This window comes from Lepus europaeus, chromosome 10 (assembly GCF_033115175.1).
Source record: "Lepus europaeus isolate LE1 chromosome 10, mLepTim1.pri, whole genome shotgun sequence".
In the NCBI taxonomy this organism is placed as follows: domain Eukaryota; kingdom Metazoa; phylum Chordata; class Mammalia; order Lagomorpha; family Leporidae; genus Lepus; species Lepus europaeus.
In genome coordinates, this window is record NC_084836.1 from 98601842 (window position 1) to 98625008 (window position 23167).

At 52.6% G+C, this 23167-nt stretch overlaps 1 protein-coding gene and 1 long non-coding RNA gene across 4 annotated transcripts in view; one reads left to right on the plus strand and one right to left on the minus strand.

Moving 5' to 3' along the window:
- Positions 1–2624: 2624 nt before the first annotated feature.
- On the plus strand, positions 2625–23125 carry FKBP1A (FKBP prolyl isomerase 1A). 3 transcript variants are annotated; one of them, XM_062203971.1, is made up of 5 exons: positions 2625–2753; positions 2836–2883; positions 16271–16383; positions 21217–21381; positions 23036–23125. In XM_062203971.1, the coding sequence occupies exons 1-4, from the start codon at positions 2717–2719 to the stop codon at positions 21343–21345; spliced, it is 327 nt and encodes a 108-aa protein (XP_062059955.1). In that variant the 5' UTR covers positions 2625–2716; the 3' UTR covers positions 21346–21381; positions 23036–23125. The 3 variants fall into 3 exon arrangements, with proteins under 3 accessions (XP_062059955.1, XP_062059954.1, XP_062059952.1); XM_062203970.1 differs by lacking the exon at positions 2836–2883 and having other exon boundaries at positions 2628–2753; XM_062203968.1 differs by lacking the exons at positions 2625–2753; positions 2836–2883 and adding an exon at positions 13306–13550.
- Positions 4736–23167, minus strand: part of LOC133768963 (uncharacterized) — a 45604-nt gene continuing 27172 nt past the window's right edge. The window contains exon 4 of the long non-coding RNA XR_009867085.1: positions 4736–4865. This is a non-coding gene — a long non-coding RNA (uncharacterized LOC133768963). The remainder of the gene's footprint in view (positions 4866–23167) is intronic.

Consider the following 23167-nt stretch of genomic DNA (forward strand, 5'->3'; position numbering starts at 1 on the left):
TTGGAGGGTGAACCAACGGCAAAAAGGAAGACCTTTCTCTCTGTCTCTCTCTCACTGTCCACTCTGCCTGTCAAAAATAAAAAACAAAACAAATCGATTTGCTGTGTGAGCTGGAAGACCACGCCTTCGCCACACCCCTGTGTGACCTCACGCCCTGACACCTTCGCCACGCCCCTGTGTGATCTCATGCCCCTACCTGGCCACACCTGAGTGCCCACCGGCCAATCAGGTTAATTAACCACTCCCCTTTGGAAGTGGGTTAAAAGCCTCAAGTCTTCTTTTCTCTGGCCTCTTGCCAGGAAGGGGCTGGCTGTAGCCCTGTGCCCCCGAGGCGCGTGGCCTTTGGGCTGCCCGCCCTAGGCTTCCTGGCCTAGATGCTTCTCCACGTGGCTGGTTCCTGGTGCTCGGTATGAACCCAAATTTACCTCTCTCTCTGATAAAGCTCTCACTGTCCTATGATTTCTCTCACTGAATAAAAGCTTAAAATGTACCATGCTTCCTTGTTTGTTTATGCCGGTATTTCGAATTCTCTAAGCGTTAGGCAAGAACCCTCTGGAGCTTATTAATATTGGGGATTTATTAATAACCATATGATGATATCATATGGCACCCCAAATTCTGGTAACATGTGGCACCCCAGATGGCACTTCTGGGGAACTTTAAGGGGCCACATTTTCATATATATGTTAGGTGGTAATTTCTGATATCAGCTGGGATGAAAACACGTTGGAGGACCATCCTGGACCATGCACACCTGAGCAGGGTCCCAGGACAGAGAGGCACAAGTGGAAGCAGCTCCGGCTCCGGACAGAATGAATTTCTACCTGCACTGGTTCCAGATGTTACGAGAGAGAAACAGCGACTCTATCTCTTTTCAACCATCGCTGTTTGGTTTCTGTTATATGGGCTCTATTCTAGTAAAAAAAAAAATTTTTTTTTTTTTTTTGACAGGCAGAATGGACAGAGAGAGAGAAAGAGAAAAGTCTTCCTTTTCCGTTTTATGGGGGCTGCGGCCGACGCATCGCGCTGATCCCAAGCCAGGAGCCAGATGCTTCTGGTCTCCCTTGCGGGTGCAGGGCCCAAGCACTTGGGCCATCCTCCACTGCACTTTCGGGCCACAGCAGAGAGCTGGCCTGGAAGAGGGGCAACCGGGACAGAATCCGGTGCCCCGACCAGGACTAGAACCCGGTGTGCTGGCGCCGCAGGCAGAGGATTAGCCTATTGAGCCGCGGGGCCAGCCTCCAGTAAAAATTTTAAAAATGCCAAAGCACTCGCTAGTTCACTGAAATTAGGGAAGGGGACAGAGAGCAGAGGAAGACTATCGAACTTTAGGGTCGTGTTTAAAATCCTGAATACAGGAGCATACAGAGGGAGATCCCAGGAGATCCACATCTGCTCCTAAGTCCTGGGCTGTGCTGCGACCTCCCTCAGGGTCACTGTGCCTCTACCTGTGCTATCCCTTTCACTCTCCCAACCCCAACACACACACTCGCAGCTGGTCGAGGCCTTCAGAATGTGGCTAAACCTGGCTAATTTCAGGAAGTATTTCACCACACTGTAGGCTAAGCCAAGCATGTCCACTACACAGCCTCCCTAGGATGACCCCACCTGTCACTGTCTCTAAGACCAGTGATCTGCGTGGCCATCTGATTGCCTCGCCCACACTGGGAGTAGGTTCTGAATCTGTCTCACTCATGTAACCTAGGAGGAAAGGCACCAGAACTATTGTGCATAGAAGAAAAAAATCACAGGAGTGCGATGGCCCACTCAGGAGCCCAACTTCATGGAGCTATACACCCGGTTTCGGTAGGGGAGAGGGAGAATGGGGAGTGTAGGCAATCTTGAAGAACTATGAATGACTGGGGCGGGAGAGACATCTAGGGGAGAGAGAGCAGCTGGTAGAAAGATTCTTGAAGTAGCCCAAGGGACAGATGCAGCTTGGTAAGGGAAGCCGCCAGGTGTGGTTACTTTCTTCTTTCCGGAGCTGATAATGGGACTTCAGGGTGCGGGGTGGAAGCCAATTGTTCCCTCGGCCGCCGTCTGATATTCATGCAGATAAGGGGAATCCGGAGAGCCTCTCCCCATCTTGGGTGGGCAGATGCAACCCAAGCGTTTCCTTTAGAAGTGTTTAGGACGCCCCCAAATAAAGCCATGTTGGGGGGTATTGTTCTGTGAGCTCCAACGGCATCCAGTAGGTGTTCAAGAGGAACACACGTGCTCCAAGAAGCCGGGGCAAAGAGGTCAGGCTTCACTCCAGGCAGTGTAAACACCGGGCCCCTTGACCGTGCAAGGAACGCGGCCACGGCGCCACCTGTGCGCGGACCCCTCCCAACTCACCTCTTCACCGGATGCCTGGGGGCTCAAGGCGGGTAACCGGAGGACCCCCTATCACTACCCCCACCTCGCACGGCCGGAAATTCGGTGCGCCTGCCAGACTAAACGTACAAACGCAGACCGGGAGGGGGAGGCAGGCAGTGCACCAGACACGGCTGCATCCGGAGGCCTCGGGGCTTCCGGGCTTCCGGTCCCCCTGCCCAAAGGCCGGGGCTTCCGGGACGTGCGCGCCGCGTGGGCCGCGCACGCAGGGCGGGGCGTGCGGGGGCGCGCGCGTGCGCAGGCGACGCGCGGAGGGCCGAGCAGAGCCGCGGAACCGCTGCCAGGTCTGCTCTCGGTCCACGCTGCCCGCCTCGCCGCCCGCCCAGCGTCCGCTGCCGCCATGGGAGTGCAGGTGGAGACCATCTCCCCCGGAGACGGTGAGTAGCGGCGTCGGTGGGCCGGGGTGCCTCCGCCGCGCGCATCCGCTCACCGCGCCGGTCTGTGTGTCTGTCTTCTCAGGGCGCACCTTCCCGAAGCGCGGCCAGACCTGCGTGGTGCACTACACCGGTGAGTCTGGAGGGCCCGCGGGGTGGGGGGCTCGCGCCGCACACCCCCCTAGTCTGTGTGCGGCCCGCCGGCGCGGCCTGGGGACCTGGGGCGTGGCGGCGCGAGGCCCGCGTGGCCCGAGGCAGAGGCCTGGGCGGTGGCTGCTCCTCGGAGGGGCAGCCTCGGGCCTGCCGAACCCGGGAGGGTCCGAGCCGGCGGTGGGGAGCCTTGGCTGCGGGCTGGGCTCTGTCTTGTGCATTTGAAGCAGTCCTGTTGCTTAGGTGCAGCCTTTATGCACACTGCACACAGGAGGAAACTGAGGCTTGGCGAGGGGAGTCATTTGCCCAAGGTCACACGATCTGGACTGGGCAGAGTCCTGGCCAGGGCCCATTGGGAGGGATGTGTAGCATTTCTGTGCTACCCCCCGCTTCCGGCGCTCGCTTCAGTGGAGCCAAGAGGGACGAGGTAATTCCCAGTCTGCAGAGCTGCCCCTCACCTCCAAGAACTTCGCGGGCAGGGGGTGAACGTCCCACTTCCCAAGTCATTTCTTCGGCTCAGCCTGGCCTTGGGGGAGACAGATCTGCACGGTTTTGTTCCTCTTCCTTTTGTGCCATTTACAAATCCGAGCCTCAGTGGCAGTGGTGGCTCAGGCTGGTGAAAAGCTGTTCCGCCCTTCTGCGAGTCGTGATTTTCTCATCCCCATTTTAAAGATAAGGGACCTGGAGGCTCAGGGCGGGCACTGCAGAGCTGTGGAAGCCAGGGGGAACTGGGAGACCCCAGCCGGGATTCAGACATCAGAATTGTGTGTCTTGGGACCATCTTTTACACTATGCCCTTACAAGGACCTCTTGGGTGGTGGAGGGGGTGGAGGGGGCCGAGCTGGCGCAGACTCCATGGCTCTTGGCTGGGGGAGGAGGGGAGCGATTGGTGTCGCGCAGTTGTTGATCTGAATACCCCCCCCCCCCCCCCAGTTCCTCCTCTTTCCTCCGTGTCTCCTGCCCGCCGCCCGCCCCTTCTCCTCCTTCAGGCTAGCAGACTGGTGGGTTCTGACCAAACCGCTCGGGGATCTGCTCTGCCTCTCAGATCTTGGGGGAGGTGGGGGGAGCGGCTCTTGAGGGAAAGGACTTCTCATTGGGAAGGGACAAAAGGCAGCCTGCAGCTCACAGCCCCCCTGCCTGTGCCCCTTTGTGTCTGGCCCTTCCTCGTGGGTAGAACTGGGAGCAGGAGGTGGAAGGAGTGGACTGGGGCCTTAGAAAGGCTGCCGCGGGAGGGGGACTGCAGGGAGCAGGCTCAGGTCTGTGAAAAAAAATGCAAAGTGATCCTGACATGGAAGTAGCTGTCTTTGTGGCACCTGAGTCTGATACTGGGTGGTCTAGCTGGGGAACACCCTTGGGTTTGGGTTGGTCGATTGTGATGAGTGGGGGGAGAGGAGGAGCTGTCGCCCTTTATTTGCAATGAGTGAGTACTTCATTCCGTCCCTGCATCTGACTGGGGTGACGAAGGGCTTACAGGGTGGAGAGGTGCCTGGGGCACCCCTCGCCAATCCCAGTTTCTAAGTAGCGTCACTGGGACTGCAGTCTGTACCCCAACCCTTGCCTCGTCCATGTTCTGGGGCTGCTGGCAGGGCCAGACAGCAGCCTGGAAGCAGGTCCACATTTCACAGTGCCCGCGCTTGGTCAAGTGTCCCACCCAGCGTGTCTGGAGCCTTCGCCTGTGAGCACAGATGGCGGTGGGACTGGAACACCATCAGGGCTCCCAGTGCCTCTTCAAGTCTGTGTTTTTCTCGCGGGTGGCACCCACCCACGTGTTCCCAGAACAGCAGCAGGACCCTGGTGTACATTAGCACAGAAGCTTGCTTTATTATTTCATTTTGATAAGCTCTACAAAGATGCCTTAGTGAGAAACCAGCTCTGCCTCCTGTTCAGGGTGGACGGTTCTCCAGCTGCCGGGAGGGCGGGAGTGCAGGCGGGCGCCTTTGTTCCCACGGGGTCTTTGCCTCCAGCCTGTGGGGAAGAACCTGTTTGAGGCCTGTGGGGGCGTGGAGGGGTGGGTAGGTGCTGTGAGATCTCATCTGTAGCAGTTAAGCCTTTTAAGTTACTGGGAACAGACTCCATCTGGAGGGAACATGCGCACAAGGAGCCTTATCATCAAGAGGCAGGGCTGGGGGATGGAGGTGTCTTCAAAAGCAGGAAGCCCCAGGAAGGGAGAAGGAATTCCCATGATGGCCCTGGGTTTCCTCTCGCCTTCGCCCTACCTGGCTGTCTCAGCAGTCTGTTCCAGTTTGCATTTTTTTTGCTTCCCCTAGCTGGTGGATAGTGGAAGTTCCCTGCATCCCCGGCCCCGCCCTTCCCTGTCCCGATTTCCTGGGCGGCTTCCTGGGCTCCGTGTGACCGTGCCCTTAGGTTGCTGGCTCAGAGCATCTGCTAGATGCAGGTTTGGGTCAGGTGAGCGCTCTGGATCCAGTCACCTGGCCAGCAGATTCAGGGGCAGGTCCAGAGAAAGCCGTGGAAGCAGGGTGGGCCAAATCTCCCCTCAGCCACCCCCGAGATGCCTGGCACGGGCTCACTTTTACCACGTAGCGGTTTTCAGTGCCACTAGCAGGCTGGGCCGCCAGTGATAGCCTCGCTTTGCTGGCCCTCTGCTGCCTTCTGTGGCCTCTCAGCAGTGCCCGGCACGAGTAAGGCCTCGCCTCTGAGGGACACCGGCACCTCCTCCTCCTCATGGTGCCTGAGGGGAGGTGAACATTGCGCCGGCACCAACGAAGCCGTCCTAGGAGCATGGCAGGCCTTGCCGTGGGAGGGGAGGAGGTGGAAGCAGCGCCCAGTGGATTCCCACGGCCCCTCCCTGCCTCCGGGAGCTGCGTCATCCCTGTGGTCGAGCTTGCCCAGCTGAGTTTGAGTTCTTTTACTCCCATCAGAGGCCACGTGCCTGCATTGTGAGGAGGACCTCAAGTGGATCGAAGGAATTCTTTGTTAGTCCTCCTAGACAGTAGCTGGATGGCTTGTCCTTGGATCTGGCTCGAGACATCCATAGCGCCCTGGATTGGCTGAAAAAAGCCAAGTGCCCCTTATCCCCTCATCTTGGTCCCAGGAGGGCCACTGAGCCTCCTAGGCAGCTGTGGCTGCTTTTCCTTAACCGCTGTCCCCACTTGGGCCTATTCTGTTTCCTGCACTCCCCTGCTGGCTGTGTCTGGGTTGGTAATGTCACGTCTGGGGAAGAGGGGCTGAGATGGCCTCCCCTGATGGGTGCCGCCACCCTGTGGAGTAGTCTGTGACCCTTTTCCCTCCTGACAGTTTCCTGGGGACTAGGGACATGGCCAGTGAGCTCGGCAGACAGGCCTGCTGTGGCAGGGCTCCGCGCATGGCAAGGAGACCAGCATGACCACGTGCCACGTCGGATCTTGGGAGAGAGTACAGCAGAGTGGGCAAGGGGACGACAGGCGAGCTGCTTTTAGAGAGGGTGGCTGGAACAGGCCCTGCTTGCACTCTGAGGACACGGCCGCGGTAGAGGGGAGAGCCGGCACGTGCAGGAGGACTGCTGTGGCTCAGAGTGGACCGTGTGAGGTGGACGTGGCAGGCGATGAGGGGACAGTGGTGCTTGTCCGAGGTTTCCTCTGAGTCAGGCGGCAGCCGTTACAGGGCTTGTGCTGATGTGGATTTTTAGCCCCCTCTTTTGCGGCTGCTGTGTGGACTGTGGACTGGTGGGGCAAGGGTGGGGGTGCTCAAAGCAAAGATGTATGTTAGCCAGTAAGCACTGAAGGTTGACATTTTAAATAGACCTTGGTGAGAAGTGGCAATTGAGCAAAGCTGCAGTAGGTAAGGGAGTGAGCGAGAGCAGTTTAGGTAGCGGGAACAGCAGGTACAAAGGCCCTGGGGCGGCAGTGTCCCTGGTGTGTCTGCAGAACATAGGAAGCAACATTTTTGGAGTGGAGAAGTGAGAGTAACCAGGTGAGACTGGGTGGGCCAGCTCTTACACATCTCCTGGGCTAATTTAAAGGACTTTGGCTACTTTTCTGAATGAGATGGGGGCCACCGGAGGACCTAAGCAGAGAAGTCCCAGGGTCTGACTTCTGTTTGGAGACTGTCCATCTTGCTATAGTGTCAGGGTTAGACTAGGAGAGCAAGACTGAAGCAAGGAGACGGTGGAGGGCCGGAGCTCGGGCCTGTGCGCCCTGTACTCCACAGGAAAGGCCTACTCCCCCGCTGCCAGCTAACCAGTTACAGTGTCCCTTCTTCCCCTTCCCTGGGACGTCCAGTGGCAGTGTGATAGTATGATGAGTGGAAGATGGCGAGACATGGCTACAAGGGTTTGTTCTGGTCTGTGTTCTTTGTATTGTTGGAATCACGTGTGGTCTTCCCATTATGGGCCCTCCCTCTGAGAATACATACTTGGTCATAGGCCCTGAAGGAATTTAGCCAAATTTAGACGCATTTCCATGCTACAGATGGGAAATGAGCTTGCACTCATTTGTGATCTCTGGAAATGTGGCAGGGGGCACTGTTCAGGTAGTGTAGTAGTCAGCTTTCTGTTGCTACAACTCCGACATCTGAGAGGAGCTCACTGGAAAAGGAAGAGGCTTACTTCCGCTCAGTTTGGAGATTCGCAGTCCCAAATGAGGCCACGCCCTTGGTCTGGTGTCTGGTGAGGGCGGTGGATGGTGGCACACACACACGGAGGAATCACATGGAGGACAGGGAGAACTCTCATCCCTGTCCTTCTGGTCTCCTGACCAAGCTGTCACAGAGAACTCTTTTAAGGAACCCATTGGAATGTAGCCGCAGACACCCGGAGGGGAGGGGGGCACTACAGGCATAAGCTTGTGTTAATCCTTTTACTTACCTAAGTGTAGAATCCTCCTGCCCATCCTGATTGGGACAAGTGGGTGATTGGTATGTTACTGACAAAAGTGACGTGGCTTCTCCAGATGTTTTGTTTTAGACTCAAATATAAATCACTTGCAAAAGGGCAGTGTCTTTTGAGTATGGCTCTGTTGGTGGAGTTTCCCATTGTAGTTCTTTGGAAAAACTTTGTCTTTTTTAAACGTAGAGCAGGGAGTGTTGTGAGGTCATCCAAATACCAACCTTCCCAGATTTTCCGATTCCTTTCTGCAGGCATACGGTGGTGCCCTTGTCAGGTCCTTTTCCTCTAGCAGTGTCTTTTAGTGACTTGCCTTTATTGAGCCTTTCCAAATAGCCAGCTCCCTGCTAATGTGCCTGGGAAAGAGTGGAAGATGACCCAAGTGCTTGGGCCCCTGCCAAGACTGGCAAGAAGTTCCTGGCTTCCATCTGGCCCAGCCCCAGCCAGTGGCCATTGGGGTTGGGGGGTGAACCAGCAGATGAAAAATCTGTCTCTCCCTTTATTTATTTTTTTAATTTGACAGGTAGAGTTATAGACAGTGAGAGAGAGACAGAGAGAAAGGTCTTCCTTCTGTTGGTTCACTCCCCAAATGGCCGCCACGGCCAGTGCTGCGCCGATTAGATGCCAGGAGCCAAGTGCTTCTTCCTGGTCTCCCATGCGTGTGCAGGGGCCCAAGGACCTGGGCCATCCTGCACTGCACTCCCGAGCCACAGCAGAGAGCTGAACTGGAAGAGGAGCAGCTGGGACTAGAACCGGTGCCCATGTGGGATGCTGGCGCCGCAGGTGGAGGATTAACCAAGTGAGCCACGGCACCAGCCCCTGTCTCTCCCTTTCTCTTTATCTGTGTGCTGCAAGTAGAAATCCTTTCCTCCCTCTCCCACCTGGGAGGCTTAGGGTCATTGTTTGGTTTAGGCCTTTGGTTTTTTAATCTTAAACTTTGCGTCTTTTGGTTCCTACAAGCCGCTGCCTGTGAAGACCTGCAGATTCATGCGCAGCGGTGAAACTGCGTTGTGGTCACAGTGATTGGGAGCTTTCGCTGTGGCACGGAAGCCGTCATCTGCCTCCTGCTGTCTCCCCTTAACCCAGAGTGCACTGGAAGCAACTCCACGTCTGTCGGGCTATTAGTGAAGTAATAACCCTATGAATATCTGATTCCTAGTCTTGGGTCTTCACCTTTTTTTTATGTTCTGTGGCTTGGACCAAGCACCAGCAGCAGTCTAGGCACTTGTCTGCCCAACAGCTGCTGACCGAGCCTGCCTCCGCCAGTTTTCTCAACAAGAACAAGCTCAGCTACGCAGCAGGAAGGAGCGGGCTGCAGTGGCGTTGACAACCGGAGGCTCTTCCCCATGCCCTCTATCTGGTTTAAGCCCTGCTGCCCCTTCTCCAAGGCTGTGACTATGAGTCTCCCCCAATGACCAACTCAGTAGTCGGGGAGGAGACCCAGGCAAAAGTGACCGCATCAGCCTTTGCAGGTGAGCCATAGCTTTCCACCCCTTTCACTGTCTTATGCCGGAAACCCCCAGTTCTTACCGTGTTCTCACTGATCAGTAACTTAAAGGTACCGAGACTCAAGATGGCCATTGTGGGATTACCTCTGAGATGCTTTTTACCATGTACGGAGGAAGCTCTAAATATGGAAGCCTTGTGCTTCCCTGCTGGTTCCTAAAAATCATGCCAGTGGAGCAGGTCCAGCAGTGCTCATGAGTGGCAGTATTGCAAGTACCAAGGGCTGAGGCCAGTGCCACGGCGACACAGAACTGACTCCAAGTCTGCATTCAGTTCAGAGAGCCAAGAATTCATACTTGAAATCAAGAATGCAGGGTTAGAGGCGGGTGTTGTGATGTAGTTGGTTAAGCCGCCACTTGTGTAACGTCTAAGGAGTGCTGGTTCGAGTCCCGGCTGCTCCACTTCCAATCCAGCTCACTGCTAATGGCCTGGGAAAGCAGTGGAAGAGGGCCCAAGTGCTTGGGCCCCTGCCACCCACGTGGGAGACCCAGACAGTTGCTGGCTTCCGGTTTTGGCCTGGCCGAGCCCTAGCTGTTATGGCCATTTAGGGAGTGACCCAGTGGGTCGAAGATCTCTGTGTCTGTTTCTCTTGCTCTTCCTTTCAAATTAAATAATAGAGAAGTATTTGTTAAGAAAAAAACCATGTGGAGCTCTTATGGCAGTTTCTCAGTCATGAGGTGTAGTCTGGCTGCAAACAGCAGGCAGTGCCAGGCCTGTCTCTGCCAGGAGCCCTCCGAGCATCAGGAATGTCAGCTGTCAGGGCTGCCCTGGGACCTCAGCTGCCTCCTCTGAGGATCGTGCTTTCTCTAGGAAATGATGGCACCAACCCGGCAGGCGGTTTCACTGTTCAAGGGCTCCAGGTCCTGGCACAGAGATCTCTGAGTTAAAATTGGAGCAACTGCTGGGATTTGACCTGTTTCCTGCCCTCCGTTTTACTGAGGCGTGATTGACATCCAGTAAATGCTCAGGTCTACCTTTCACAGATCTGAACGTTTACTCCCCTTGGAGTTCTGCCTCCTGCCCTCTGCTCCCGGCAGCTGCTTTTCTGAAGTTCTGTGCAGACGGAGTCAGCCAATGGGTGCTCTTGTCCTGCGTCTTTCTTCAGTTATTGCTGAATTGTTTTCTGGATGTGGATAGAACGTATTTATTGATGTATCCGTTGTGGAGATTTGGGTTGGTTCCTAGTTATGGGGTATTACAAATAAATGTGCTTTGAAGATCAACATGTGAGTCTTCGTATCAACTTAGCCTGTCACTTCCCGTAGATAAATACTGAGGAATAGGATGGCTGGGTCAGAGGGGCGGTGTGTGTAGCTCAACGACCCAGGTTTCCTGGAAGCTTCCTCCCTTTCTCTTCCCATCAGCGGTGCGTGAGAATTCCAGCTCCTTCACTTCCTCAGGAATGCCCGGCAGGCTCAGTTGTCTCAGTGCCACTCCAGTCCCCAGGGTTGGTTGTCTCTCGTGGTGGTTCAGTGTGCGTTGTGTGATGAATGGGAATGCTGAGTACCTTTTATGTAACCTGTACAAAAGTCCTGCGTTAGATAATATGCTTTGCAAAAATCTTCCCCTGACCTGTGGCTTAGCTTTTCATTCTCTAAGTGGTGTTTACGTACAGAAGTTTTTAATATTGATGCAGTTCCAGTTATTTTGTGGATTTTTGACATTGTATCCAAGAAATCTTTGCCTAACCCAAGGTTACAAAGATTTCCCCATGTTTTCTTCTAGACATTTTATAGGTTTAGTATTTGCGTTTAGGTCTGTGATCCATTTTGAATTAATATTTGATTCTTAGAAGTTATTTAGAAACAGTCTTATTTCTGTGGTTCTGGAGCAGTGCTCAATTTAGGGCTGATTCCTTATTTCCCAATAGCACCCTGCCCAGTCAGTGCCTGATGAACCGTGAGCTTCCTAGCCGGGGCATTGTTCCTGCAAACCCTGGAGTGGTTCTTTTCCTGGCCTTGAGTACTTAGTTGCTAGAGCATGTGCACAGATCAGTCTTGACTGTTCAAGGCAGGCGCTCGGCAGGTCTTTCCTGTGGTCCTCCCTCCAGCTGCCTGGAGCTTCGTTCCACTCCCCTGTCTTGGGAAACACCCCAAGGACGTAAGGTAGAGCTATCAGAGGGCTCGCCATGTTGCCCTCTACCGCGCAGGGGTGCTGTCTTTCATCATGGGTGCCTAGTGCTTGGGTTGTTATTTATTCATTGCGGGTTGGTTGTTTTGGTTGCTTTGTGGTTGTTTCCAGGACAAATCCACCCCTGTTCTTCCATCTTGGCCAGAAGCGGAAGTCCTCACTACCCGTTTTGACATCACAGCTTCTACATTTTGCATTCAGTGCCAACCATTCTGGACAACTGTGTGCACACTTATTCCTGCTGCTTTTGCTGCTGCTGCTTTTTTCTCCTCTGATTTTTTTTCTAAGATTTATTTATTTATTTGAAAGTCAGAGTTACACAGAGAGAGAAGGAGAGGCAGAGAGAGAGAGAGGTCTTCCGCCCACTGGTTCACTCCCCAATTGGCCAAAATGGCTGGAGCTGCGCTGATCCGAAGCCAGGAGTTTCTTCTGGGTCTCCCACGTGGGTGCGAGGCCCAAGGACGTGGGCCATCTCCACTGCTTTCCAGGCCACAGCAGAGAGCTGGATCGGAAGAGGAGCAGCCAGGACTTGCACCTATATGGGATGCCGGCACTGTAGGTGGCTTTACCCGATGCACCACAGCACCAGCCCCTCTCCCCTAATTTTTATTATGTATTTTACTTCAGAGACAGAACAAGTTCCCACCTGCTGGTTCACTTCCCAAATGCCTGCAAAGGACCAGGGTTGGGCCAAGCTGAAGCCAGGAACTCAATCCACATGGGAGGCAAGAACCCAACTTCTTGAGCCTATACCATCCAGGGTGCACATTGGCTGGAAGCTGCAATAAGGAACAGTCCTGGGACTCAACACCAGGCACTGTGGTATGGGATGTGGGCAGCCTAGGCAGCATCTTACCTGCGAAACTAAACACCATGCCTGCCTGCTTAACACACACCGCTCCCCCTCCCGCATCCTCTCCCCTCAGCCAGCCATCTCACGGCCATGTGCAGGGTGGCCTGTGACTCCTCCCTCGGAAAACTCCGTGTCCAGCAAAGGCTTGTCCTAGAGCTTATGTCAGTTGTGTGACACCCACTTTGTCATGTGCTGTCCTGATACTATATTGTTTGTTTTTTAAGATTTGTTTATTTATTTGAAAGGCAGAGTTACACAGAGAGAGTGGGAGAGACAGAGATCTTCCATCCACTGATTCACTCCCTAAATGGCTGCAACGACCAGAACGGCACATTAGCAGAGAGCTGGATTGGAAGTGGAGCAGCCAGGACTCAGATTGGTGCCCATATGGGATGCTGGTGCTGCAGATGGCGGCTTTATCTCCTGCACCACAGCACTGGCCCTGCAAATTTTGTTTATAAACAAATAAAATCGGCTGGCGCCGCGGCTCACTAGGCTAATCCTCCACCTGCGGTACCGGCAACCCCGGGTTCTAGTCCAAGTTGGGGCGCCGGATTCTGTCCCGGTTGCTCCTCTTCCAGTCCAGTTCTCTGCTGTGGCCTGGGAGTGCAGTGGAGGATGGCCCAAGTCCTTGGGCCCTGCACCTGCATGGGAGACCAGGAGAAGCACCTGGCTCTTGGCTTCAGATCAGCGTGGCACCAGCCGTAGTAGCCATTTGGGGGGTGAACCAACAGAAAAAGGAAGACCTTTTCTCTGTCTCTCTCACTGTCTAACTCTGCCTGTCAAAAAAAATGATTAAAAAATAATAATAATAAATAAATAATGGGTGTGTGTACTAGGTCCCAACATCAAGCACAAGTCTGCTTGTCACAGATCAGTGGTGGCTGTTTGTGGTCTTGGTTGTTTGTCACTCCTCCTAACAGCAGCACTGCATTGGGGTGTACTAAGTAAAGGTTTACTGCTTACCATTTGGGTTAGTATTCTGTACAAGCAATTGAAAACTCGATTTTACTCAAAGGACACTTGACTTTTTTTTTTTTTTTTTTTTTTTTTTTTATCAGTTTTAGATTCTCAACGAAATTGAGAGAAAGGCGGAATTTCCCATATATCCCCTGGCCCCACATGTGCATGACTTCCGCCTGTTATCAAGATCCTGCACTAGGATGAAACGAGTTAAAAAGCACTCCCTTCCACCGACACGTTATCACCTGGGTTCACAGCTACCTTGAGGTTCGCTTAGCTGTGGACAGCTGTGTGCTTAATGACATGTGTCCACCACGGTGTTCACTGCCTTGGAAACCCGCTGTGCTCCATGCGGTCATCGCTCCCTCCCTAACTCCTGGTAACTGAAGAGGTTTTTTTGTTGTTGTTGTTGCTGTTTTGTTTTTTTCTAAAGGCTTATGTATTTGAAAGGCAGAGTGAGAGAGAGAGAGAGAGACTTTCCATCTGCTAATACCCTCCCCTGAGCGAGGCCAAAACCAGAACCAGGAACCCCATCCTGGTCTCCCACAGTGGTGGCAGGGGCCCAAGTACTTGCTCTAGCTTCTGCTGCCTTCCCAGGCACACTCACAGGGAGCTGATCAGAAGTGGAGCAGGTGGCGCTCAGCCAGAGCTCTGATACGGGATGCGCCCCAGTGCCGGCCCCAATGCGCATCTTTACTCTCTCCATAGTTTTAGCTTCAGAGCAGACTTTCCTCACTTCAGGACATAATTGGGGCTGGTTCAGAGCATTGGCTTGACCACCTCATGGTCACACAGTAGCTGCCATAGATAGCTCCAGTCATCCTCACACAGCAGCATCAGCAGGAAGGAATGACAGGAGCTTTCGTCCTGAATGCCTTTTTTTGTAATCAGGCAAGAAGACTTCTTGGGAGACTTGAGTAAATTCCACAATAGGTGAAGTAGTGCCTGAACTAAGTAAGTCTTATCTTAGTGCCCAAAGTGGGCCATATTGCCACCCCATACTAACCCTAATATGGGGGAACGACTTAGATTGATTCCGGTTCATTTCCTAGCCCAGGCTGTTACTGCTCTGGGAAAGTGAGTTGATGTTCAAGTAGAAGAGGACAGGAGTCTGGATCAGAGCATAGTTCTAGGTCCCCCTCCAGGCTGGTTTTACCTGGGTTTTGTACAGACAGGCTTTGTAGACAGGGCTCAGAGGTCAGGACCACTCTCACATGCTGGCCTTGTGCACCAAGTGCTCAGGGAAGCCTGGGCCCCAGCTCGAGGTCTGTTCAAGAGTGCAGACAGGTTATTTCTGGTTTTCAGTCTCCTTTGTGGCTCACAGGCCCTGTTAGGCTAAATAAAGCCTTTTGCTAGAGCCAGGCCCCACTACTCACTGGCTTTGACCTTGGTGGATTGCTGAGCCCTGGAGTCGGTTTCCTTATTTCTGTTACAAGTAGCAGTCCCAGGAGGGTATGTGGAAAAGCTCCTGGCCTGGCCAGGCAAAGGGATCTGAGAATCCGAGCTGTTCATTGCCTGCACTTACCCTCCACTCTGAGCTCAGTTGGGTTGGGTTCAGCTTTGATGTAGAGCTTGAAACAGGCTAAAGGGAGTGTGCAGAGTGGGTATTGTGGCCAGGGAGACCTCTCTCTCCCAGGTACTCATTTACAGAGGACTCTTCAAGCCTGGCCGTTTGTCATGTCTGTTATGAGGTGTTAATTGTTTTCTGGTGAAGGAGTGAGCTAAAGCTGCGCCTGCTCCCCAGTTCTCGATCACTGCTCCCGGTTCTGCACCGGCTGTGAGCAGGGGCAGCCCCCACCCGCCTGCCCCTCCTTAGACCTCAGCTCCCGACTCCAGGCTTCAGTGGCTGTCGGTGTTGGTGCCCATTCCAGGACATCCGTCTCCCCACCTGCTTTCTTGGGACAGCAACGCTGCCCTCCCCCACTCGCCCGCCCTCGTTTCCTATTTTGTTGAAGTCCGCAGTCTGGTGGCTGTGATAACGCGCTCAGTTCCTCTCTGCTTCCCCTCCTGCTTCTGAGTGCTGCTGCTGTTTTACGGGTGGGGACTGTGTCCTGATTGCGCCCCTCCCCTAAATGCACACAGATCCCCATGACACAGAGCTGTTCTGACGTGTCTTCTGAGTGAGGCGTCCAGCCATGGTGGCTGCGTGCCTTGTGCCTGTCACGTCCGTAGCTGGCTGGCTGAGCTACTCTGATCCTAGTGTGAGAGTTCTGGGAGCCTTGGGCAGCTATCACAGTGGGCTGACACTGGCTTCCGGAGGGGCGGTGCTGGGGGCGGTGTTTTTGGCAGTGGCTTGCAGACGTCTGTCCCAGGGCAGATCCTGTTTTCTTGGGATGGCCCTGCTTTGCTCGCCTTCTGGGGCTCTGCCTGCAGCTTCCCTTTTCACTGGGGGGCGCACCTGTGTTTCTGTGGCATCTGGGAAGCCGGTCTGGTGGAAGGAATGTGGGCGTTCCAGCCTGACCACTTGGCTCTGCTTTGGCCTCTTCCGTTTGTGAGAGAGGGACAGTGCTGAGGAGAGGACGAATGAGTTCATGGTGGGAAGATGAGCTTTAAACCAATGGGACTCACGGTTCAGTCCAGGTCGGTTTTTACTTTTCCCAGGAAGATGAGGACAACTCGAGATCTGCCAGAGAGGCTGGACCTTGGGCCCCAGATGTAGGTGTGAGGGGCTGAGCGCCAACTCCCTACAGCCCGGGGTACAATAGAGTGTGTGTGGGGGGCTCACCCAGTGAACCCAGAGGAGTCTGCTGGCAGTGGAGCAGTGGCAGGGCTGCAGGTTAGGCATCACCGGGAATGTTGCTTCTCGCCCTCTGTGACTTTCAGCATAGGCAATCCAGAAGGGAGCTGACATTCTTAGCCTGAGAGGAAATCCGCAAGTTGCTGCAAGATCCTGACAGGGACACTTATATTCTGCATCTCCAGAGCCACAGAGACCTCCCACTCGCTGCTCGGCGCAGTCAGGGAAGGACATTCGCGCGGCTGGCTCCTTAGGTGCCCAGGAAGTCACAGGAGATCCTCTGAGCCCCAGAACACTCTGTGGGCTGTGAGGGGAACGCTGCCGCTCCTTGTTACTCACATTACACCTGCCCTTTTTCACAGGGATGCTTGAAGATGGAAAGAAATTCGATTCCTCCCGGGACAGGAACAAGCCCTTTAAGTTTATGCTGGGCAAGCAGGAGGTGATCCGAGGCTGGGAAGAAGGGGTTGCCCAGGTACGTTCTTGGTTTGTTTCCTAGTATCTGCCTTTTAAATTATTTTTGAACATACAGGTAGTTCAAAAAGTCTAAGGTATAATTAAGTCATATTTTCATCCCACCCCCTCTGCCTGGTAACCTAACAAGTAACGCTTGTTAGCAGTGTTTGTTGTGTGTATTGTAGGGGTTCTTGAAGCCCATGTACAAAACACATACTCTCATTTTCCCTGTGTTAACATGCACCATCCACGTTGTTTTCCACTTTGCTTTCTACTACTGTCTCTTGGATGCTTTCTGTACCAGCACATAAAAGAGGAGCACAGGGGCAGAGTGGTGTAGGATGTGTGGGCTTGGGTTTATCTGGCCAGTGCCCTACTACTGGGCATCAGGGTCGTGTTCGTGTTTTGCTGTATTATCAAGGAGCAGAGGTTCGTCTGGGGTGGACTTTATTTGACCTGTGTGCAGGTGTTGGTGTCAGATGAGTTTTTGGAAATTACTGGGGAAGGTGACTTAAAGGCTTGTGGGCACTGTACCTTGACAGCTCTCACCCAGTCGCCATCTACAAGAACTCAGATTCTGACTTCCTCCAGCTCCTCCTGGTAAACTTTTGGACTCAGGGCAACATGATAAGAGGAAAATGGCATCTTGTGGTCGCCTTAATTTGCCTCATTACTGACCATATTATGTCAGACCACATGGGAGAGGTCAGACCCAGGCACAAAGCCATTTTGTCTGTCTTGGTTCTGTTTTTCCTCACCTCTTCCTTCTCACAAAACTCCCAGGAGACAACAGGGGACCCAGAGCTCAGATGTGCTCTGTCTCCCATCTAGCTTAGGAATTTGTCTTGGCTTTGCCCAGGTAAAGGAATGCTTCGGCCTGAGACCCCAGGGGCTTTGTAGTCAGCCTCTGCATGGGGGCTCTTTAGTCTGTTTCCCTCCCACCATGAAGAAATGGGACTCTACCAAGATGAAAGATTTCTGTCCATCGCCCATCCCAGAATGCACAGGCCCCAGTTCCTCTGTAAATGTCATGGAGTTTTTTCCAAATAAGCCTCTTAGCTTTCAGAGATCTTCCCAGGCACCTGGGTTTCCGTTCTGGTGGGGCAGAGGCTGGTAGTGCAAGGAAGAGGATCCGTGTGGTTCACGTCCCCTGGGACACCTGGCCGGCTCTGTCCTGCCTCCTCTCCCATTCACCACGCCAGCCATTGTCCACACCGTAACCCATATTCTGCGACTGTTGCAGCACTGAACAGTACTGTGTTGTGTGGGCCGAGTGCTGTCGCTGCCATCGAGATAATGTTAGCAGCCTGCTTCATGTCGCAGGCTTGGTGAGAGGTGCTGGAGTTAGGGCAGCTGCCCAGACTCCCACTTGGCCCAGAGCTTTGGGGATCAGTCATGGCCCTGTCACACGTGAGGGGAACTTTCCTTCACTGAGGTTTCTGCAGCAAGTGAATGAAAAGCCCAAGCAAGGGAAGATTGTCCTGTGCCCTTGCCCTTTACTTTGGCTGCTGTTTGGTTTTGCCTGTTTATAGGTTTTAAAAAAAATCTATTTGATAGGCCGGCGCCCTGGCTTACTAGGCTAATCCTCCGCCTTGCGGCACCGGCACACCGGGTTCTAGTCCTGGTCGGGGCACCGGATTCTGTCCCGGTTGCCCCTCTTCCAGGCCAGCTCTCTGCTGTGGCCAGGGAGTGCAGTGGAGGATGGCCCAAGTGCTTGCTTGGGTCCTGCACCCCATGGGAGACCAGGATAAGCAACTGGCTCCTGCCATCGGATCAGCGCGGTGCGCCGGCCGCAGCGTGCCAACCGCGGCGGCCATTGGAGGGTGAACCAACGGCAAAAGGAAGACCTTTCTCTCTGTCTCGCTCTCACTGTCTGTCCACTCTGCCTGTCAAAAAAAAAATTTAAAAAAAAAAATCTATTTGATTAGTATATTGTGGGCATCTTCCCAGGTTAGTACATTTAAAGCAAGTAGAGTCTAATGGCTAATCCATGTTGTGGATATGCTGTGAAAACACTGCCTTTGTGATGGGCATTTAGGCTGTATGCAGAATATTCTAGAAGTGAAAGGATATGATCATTTTGGATTTCATTAGACAAAGCCTTACGCTGTTGACTACCTGCCGGTCCTGGCCGGGCATGCTCCAGCTTCTGTGGGGCTGTCAGAAGCAGGGTCTCAACTGCACCGGAACCTCACAACAGCCTGCAAACTCTCTTCATTCACCACAGAGCCCAGAGTTCACACATGGAGACTAAACATAGAGTGATGCGAAAGGATGCAAGCATAGCAGACAGCCCCTTGCTGTTCAGAAAACAGACCTCTGCACTTACTTGTGTGTTTGATTAGAAACTGAAAAAATACGCAAATATATTTAAGTGAAGATTTTTCACTCCACATTTATCACTCTCCACACTGTTGTCCTCATAGAAATTGCTGGTATTATTTGTGACCTACCAAGGATGTTGTCTGTTTACGCAGTGGGTAGAAACACGTAGAAATATTTCCATAGATAGTAGTATACTATACATGATATATTTTCTCTCAAAAACTCAGTCTTTAAAAATTATTATTTTAATTGTACATGTTTATAGGGTACACTCTCTTAACACGTGCATTCAATGTGTGAAGATAAACCATGTTAATTAGTTCCATCTCTTTAAATATTTAAAACTTTTGTATTAACAAAAATTGTATATATAGTGTAGAGTGACACTGCAATATACATTTACAGTGTATACTGATCAAATCTGTAACTTTTCCTTCCTAGTGTTCCACCGCACAGTGGTGTAACTGTAGTTAACAATAACCTATTACATATTTTCTGAGCAAATAAAAAAGAGGAGCTCTGGGCCAGCATTGGCACAGCAGGTTAAGTCACTGCTTACAATATTGGCATCCCATATTGGAGTGCCTGTTTGATTTCCAGCTGTTCCACTCCCAATCCAACTCCTTGTTAATGGCCTAGGAAAACAGAAGATTGTCTAAGTACTTGTGCCCCTGCTTCCCACATGGGAGTCTTGATGGAGTTCAAGGCTCCTGGCATTGGCCTGGCCCAGCCTTGATCGCTGGAGTGAACAAGTAAGGTGGAAGAAGATCTTTATATCACTCTGCCTCTCAAATAAATAAATCTTAGAAAGAAAAAAGGACGTTGAGGGCTGGTGGCATAGTAGGTTAAGCCTCCACCTGTGGCGTCAGCATCCCATATGGGCACAGGTCCAAGTTCTGGCTGCTCCACTTCTGATCCAGCTCTCTGCTGATGGCCTAGGAAGGCAGTGGAGGATGGCCCAAGTGATTGGACCCCTGCACCCATGTGGGAGACCCAGAGGAAGCTCCTGGCTCCTGGCTTTGTATTGGCCTAGCTCTGGCCATTGTGGCCATTTCGGGGAATGAACCAGTGGGTGGAAGACCTCTCTCTCTGGGTTTCTCTCTAATTCTGCCTCTCAAGTAAATATAAATAAATCTTTTTTAAAAAGACATTGAAGGCTTCAATCTTGAAGTAATGACATATTTTGAAGTATTCTGCTAAGGGTATAAATACAGAAAGTACAGAAAAATAACTCCCAAATATTACTTTCTTTAAATGCCACGTTTTGGTTTTTTAAAAATGGTTTTTATTTGAAGGGAGGAGGGGAAGAGGACTTCGATCCACTCGTTCACTCCCCAATACCCACAACATCCATAAGGTGAATCCAGGTCTCTGTTGTGGATAACAGGGACCCAAGTACTCTGACCATCACTGGTGCTTTCCAGCCCCACTAGCTGGAAGCTGGATCAGAAGCAAAGGAGCTGGGACTTGAACCAGCACTCCAGTATGGGATGCAGGCATCCAACTAGCAGCCTAACCCACTGTGCCATAATGCCTACCCCTAATGTGAAGTTTCGCTCAAAGTGTAATCAGCCCTCCATATCTGCAGCTTCTGTTTCCATGGAGTCAGCCAACTATGGATTGAAAACATTTGCTTGGATGGGGGGACAGGGTGGTCCACACGGACTGACTTCTTGTCACTCTTTCCTAAACAGTGCAGTGTAGCAGCTATATCCACAGCATTTACACTGTATTGGGGATTATGAATGATCTGGGGGTGACCCACAGTAGACAGGTGCCTAGGTGAACACTATGCCGTTTTTTCTTGTTTGTTTGTTTGTTTTTAAGGTTTATTTATTTAAAAGCCAGAGTTACACAGAAGGAGAGGCAGAGAGGCAGAGGTCTTCCATCCGCTGGTTCATTCCCTAATTGGCCACAACAGCCAGAGCTGTGCCGATCTAAAGCCAGGAGCTTCTTCCTGGTCCCCAACATGGGTGCAGGGCCCAAGGACTTGGGCCATCTTTCACTGCTTTCCCAGGCCATAGCAGAGAGCTGGATCAGAAGTGGAATAGACGGGACTCAAACCAGCGCCCATATGGGATAACGGCACTGCAGGCAGCAGCTTTAACTGCTACGCCTCAGCGCCGGCCCCACACTATGCCATTTTATACAGGAGACCTGAACATCTGGATTTCAGTGTCTTGGAGGTCCTAGAACCAATCCCCTTGGGTTTTGAGGGATGTTGTCTGTGTTCCCTAACAAGAAGTCTGGGGTGACAGACCACTGAAGGGCCAGATGTTGGGTCTGGAGTGTAGCAGTGTCAGTGAGAGCTGGGTGTGAAGGCTGAGGGCCTGACATACAGGTGTGGGAGTCGAGGAGCTTGTACTGCTGTTGGCCCTTCGTAGTGTGATGCAGGGACGTGGAGTTTGCCAGCTACTGTAGTGTCCTAGGCAGTGCCCTCCTGGCTGCCCAGGTCAGCAGCTATGCTTTTACAGGCACAGTTAGGGTGTGTGTCCATCTGAGTCTTTTTTCCTTGTTCTTTTCACAGATGAGTGTGGGTCAGAGAGCCAAACTGACCATCTCCCCAGACTATGCCTATGGTGCCACTGGGCACCCGGGCATCATCCCACCACATGCCACTCTCGTCTTCGATGTGGAGCTTCTAAAACTGGAATGACAGGAATGGCCTCCTCCCTTAGCTCCCTGTTCTTGGGTAAGGAATCTTGGTGCTGAAGGGCCGTGACCACCTCGGCTCCTCCCACATTATGTCCACTGTTTAACAAGTAGCAGAGAAGACCAAAAGAGAAATGCCACAGGACTTTTCTCACGCATGCTCTTCAGTGTTTATTAATATATGCATCAGAGTAGTGGTGGTCACCTGAGGAAAGGGAGACCTCATGGAGATGGTAGCTGTGGAAACGGCGTCTTTGCATATACACAGCTTAGAGCCTCAAAAGTGAGTTGGGGGCCGTGGAAGCAGGCCAAAGTTTTAGTGCCAACATTTTGGTTCTTTGGAACTAGGACTCTCAAGGCCTTTGCTCTCCCCTGTTTCCAGAAGCTAGTAAGAAGAGCATCTCTGACATGAACATCCTGTCTTAGTGTGGGCAGCTCTCCCGTCCATACAGTTCGTGGTCATTGCTATTTTGGTCCACTTGCCTCAGGGAGCAAGCCAGCTTCTTCTTAGTGACTGGATAAATGAGGCCAGAGGATGCTCTTGGATCGTACAGTCCTGGAAGGGACCTCAGGCACCCGAGTCAGCCTTCCTGTCTGTCACAGGTGGGGAGACTCAGGCCCAAGGAGAAAGCCTCACTCAGTCACATCCAGGAAGGGGCGAGCCAGAACCGGAACCCATTTCCTGACTCCTTGTTCTACCCTCATTCTTAGGAAAGCAAGCTCCGTGGCTCGATGACCCCATGGCTTTTGGTGTTGGCTCTAGAAGCACAGACACATGATGTCATTGTCCTCTTCCTAGCTGGCCCAGCCTTTCTCTTCCTCCTGCCTCTGGAACCAGGGGCCACAGATGGGCTGGGTGGGAATACTTGGTTCGAAAATGGCAGTCAGAGCTGCTGGTGACCTTGTCCTGTCCTGGCTGTCTTTAGTGATAACTTAGTGATGGCTTTCTGTTACCTTTGTTCTCTCAGTGGCTTGAGCCCCTCACACCCAGGAAGGGCAGGCCTTCTTGCCAGGAGGGAACCTGTGGCACTGGCAATTCTCAGAGGCTCCCTTTCTTATTCTTTGAGAAGTGGGTCATTTGAACTTGGACGTACTGGCGGCGGGGGGGGGGGTTCTCAGGATACTGTGGTTTGGGAGTAGGCTTTCTTTCTTTTCTTTTCTTTTTTTTTTTAAGGGAAAGAGTTTATTGGGGGAAACCCAACAGACTGGAGGGAAGGGGCAAAGAAGGAAAAGAGAGAGGAGAGCGTGAGAGAGAGATCAGGAGACAAAGAGAAAGAGGGGAGTAGTAAGTAGGCTTTTCTATAAACCTGATAGGGCAGCAACAGGAGAGACAAAGGCTGCACCTTTCACTGACCTAACCCTCCCACCCACTGCAAGGAATACCCTAGCTTCTCACAGGGGTCCTGAAGTTCAAGAGTGAACCCAGAAAGTTAGAAGGGTAAGTGAATGAACATAGTGAGAACTTCTCCCTGTTTGGTCTAACAGATACCAAGGTTGGGCTGGGGTGCTCAGTCTGGACCACACTTCAGAGTCACCCACTAAGCTTTTAAGAATCTCTTGGTACCTGTTCCATACCCTAAACCAGCTAGTCACGGTCAAGTGGGTGGGGGAGGGGATCCAGGCATTAGTAGGTCTGTCCCCATGGCACACCAAGAACAGAGTTGTAGAACTCATGGATGTTTTGTCTCCAACAGATCTGCCATGGAGGGTCTGGTGCTCCAGACACGTGCACATGAATCCATCCGGAGCTTTTCCTGCAGTTCCACTACGCCCTCTGTACAAACATCTGCCCGATTGAATGTGTTCTGTCACTCAGCTTTGCTTCT

Bases quoted from the DNA above. Each gene is read 5' to 3' on its own strand.
- FKBP1A (XM_062203971.1), top strand. From the start codon at position 2,717: ATGGGAGTGCAGGTGGAGACCATCTCCCCCGGAGACG. The intron at 2,754-2,835 runs GTGAGTAGCGGC...CTGTCTTCTCAG, and splicing joins GACCATCTCCCCCGGAGACG to GGCGCACCTTCCCGAAGCGC. The intron at 2,884-16,270 runs GTGAGTCTGGAG...CCTTTTTCACAG, and splicing joins CTGCGTGGTGCACTACACCG to GGATGCTTGAAGATGGAAAG.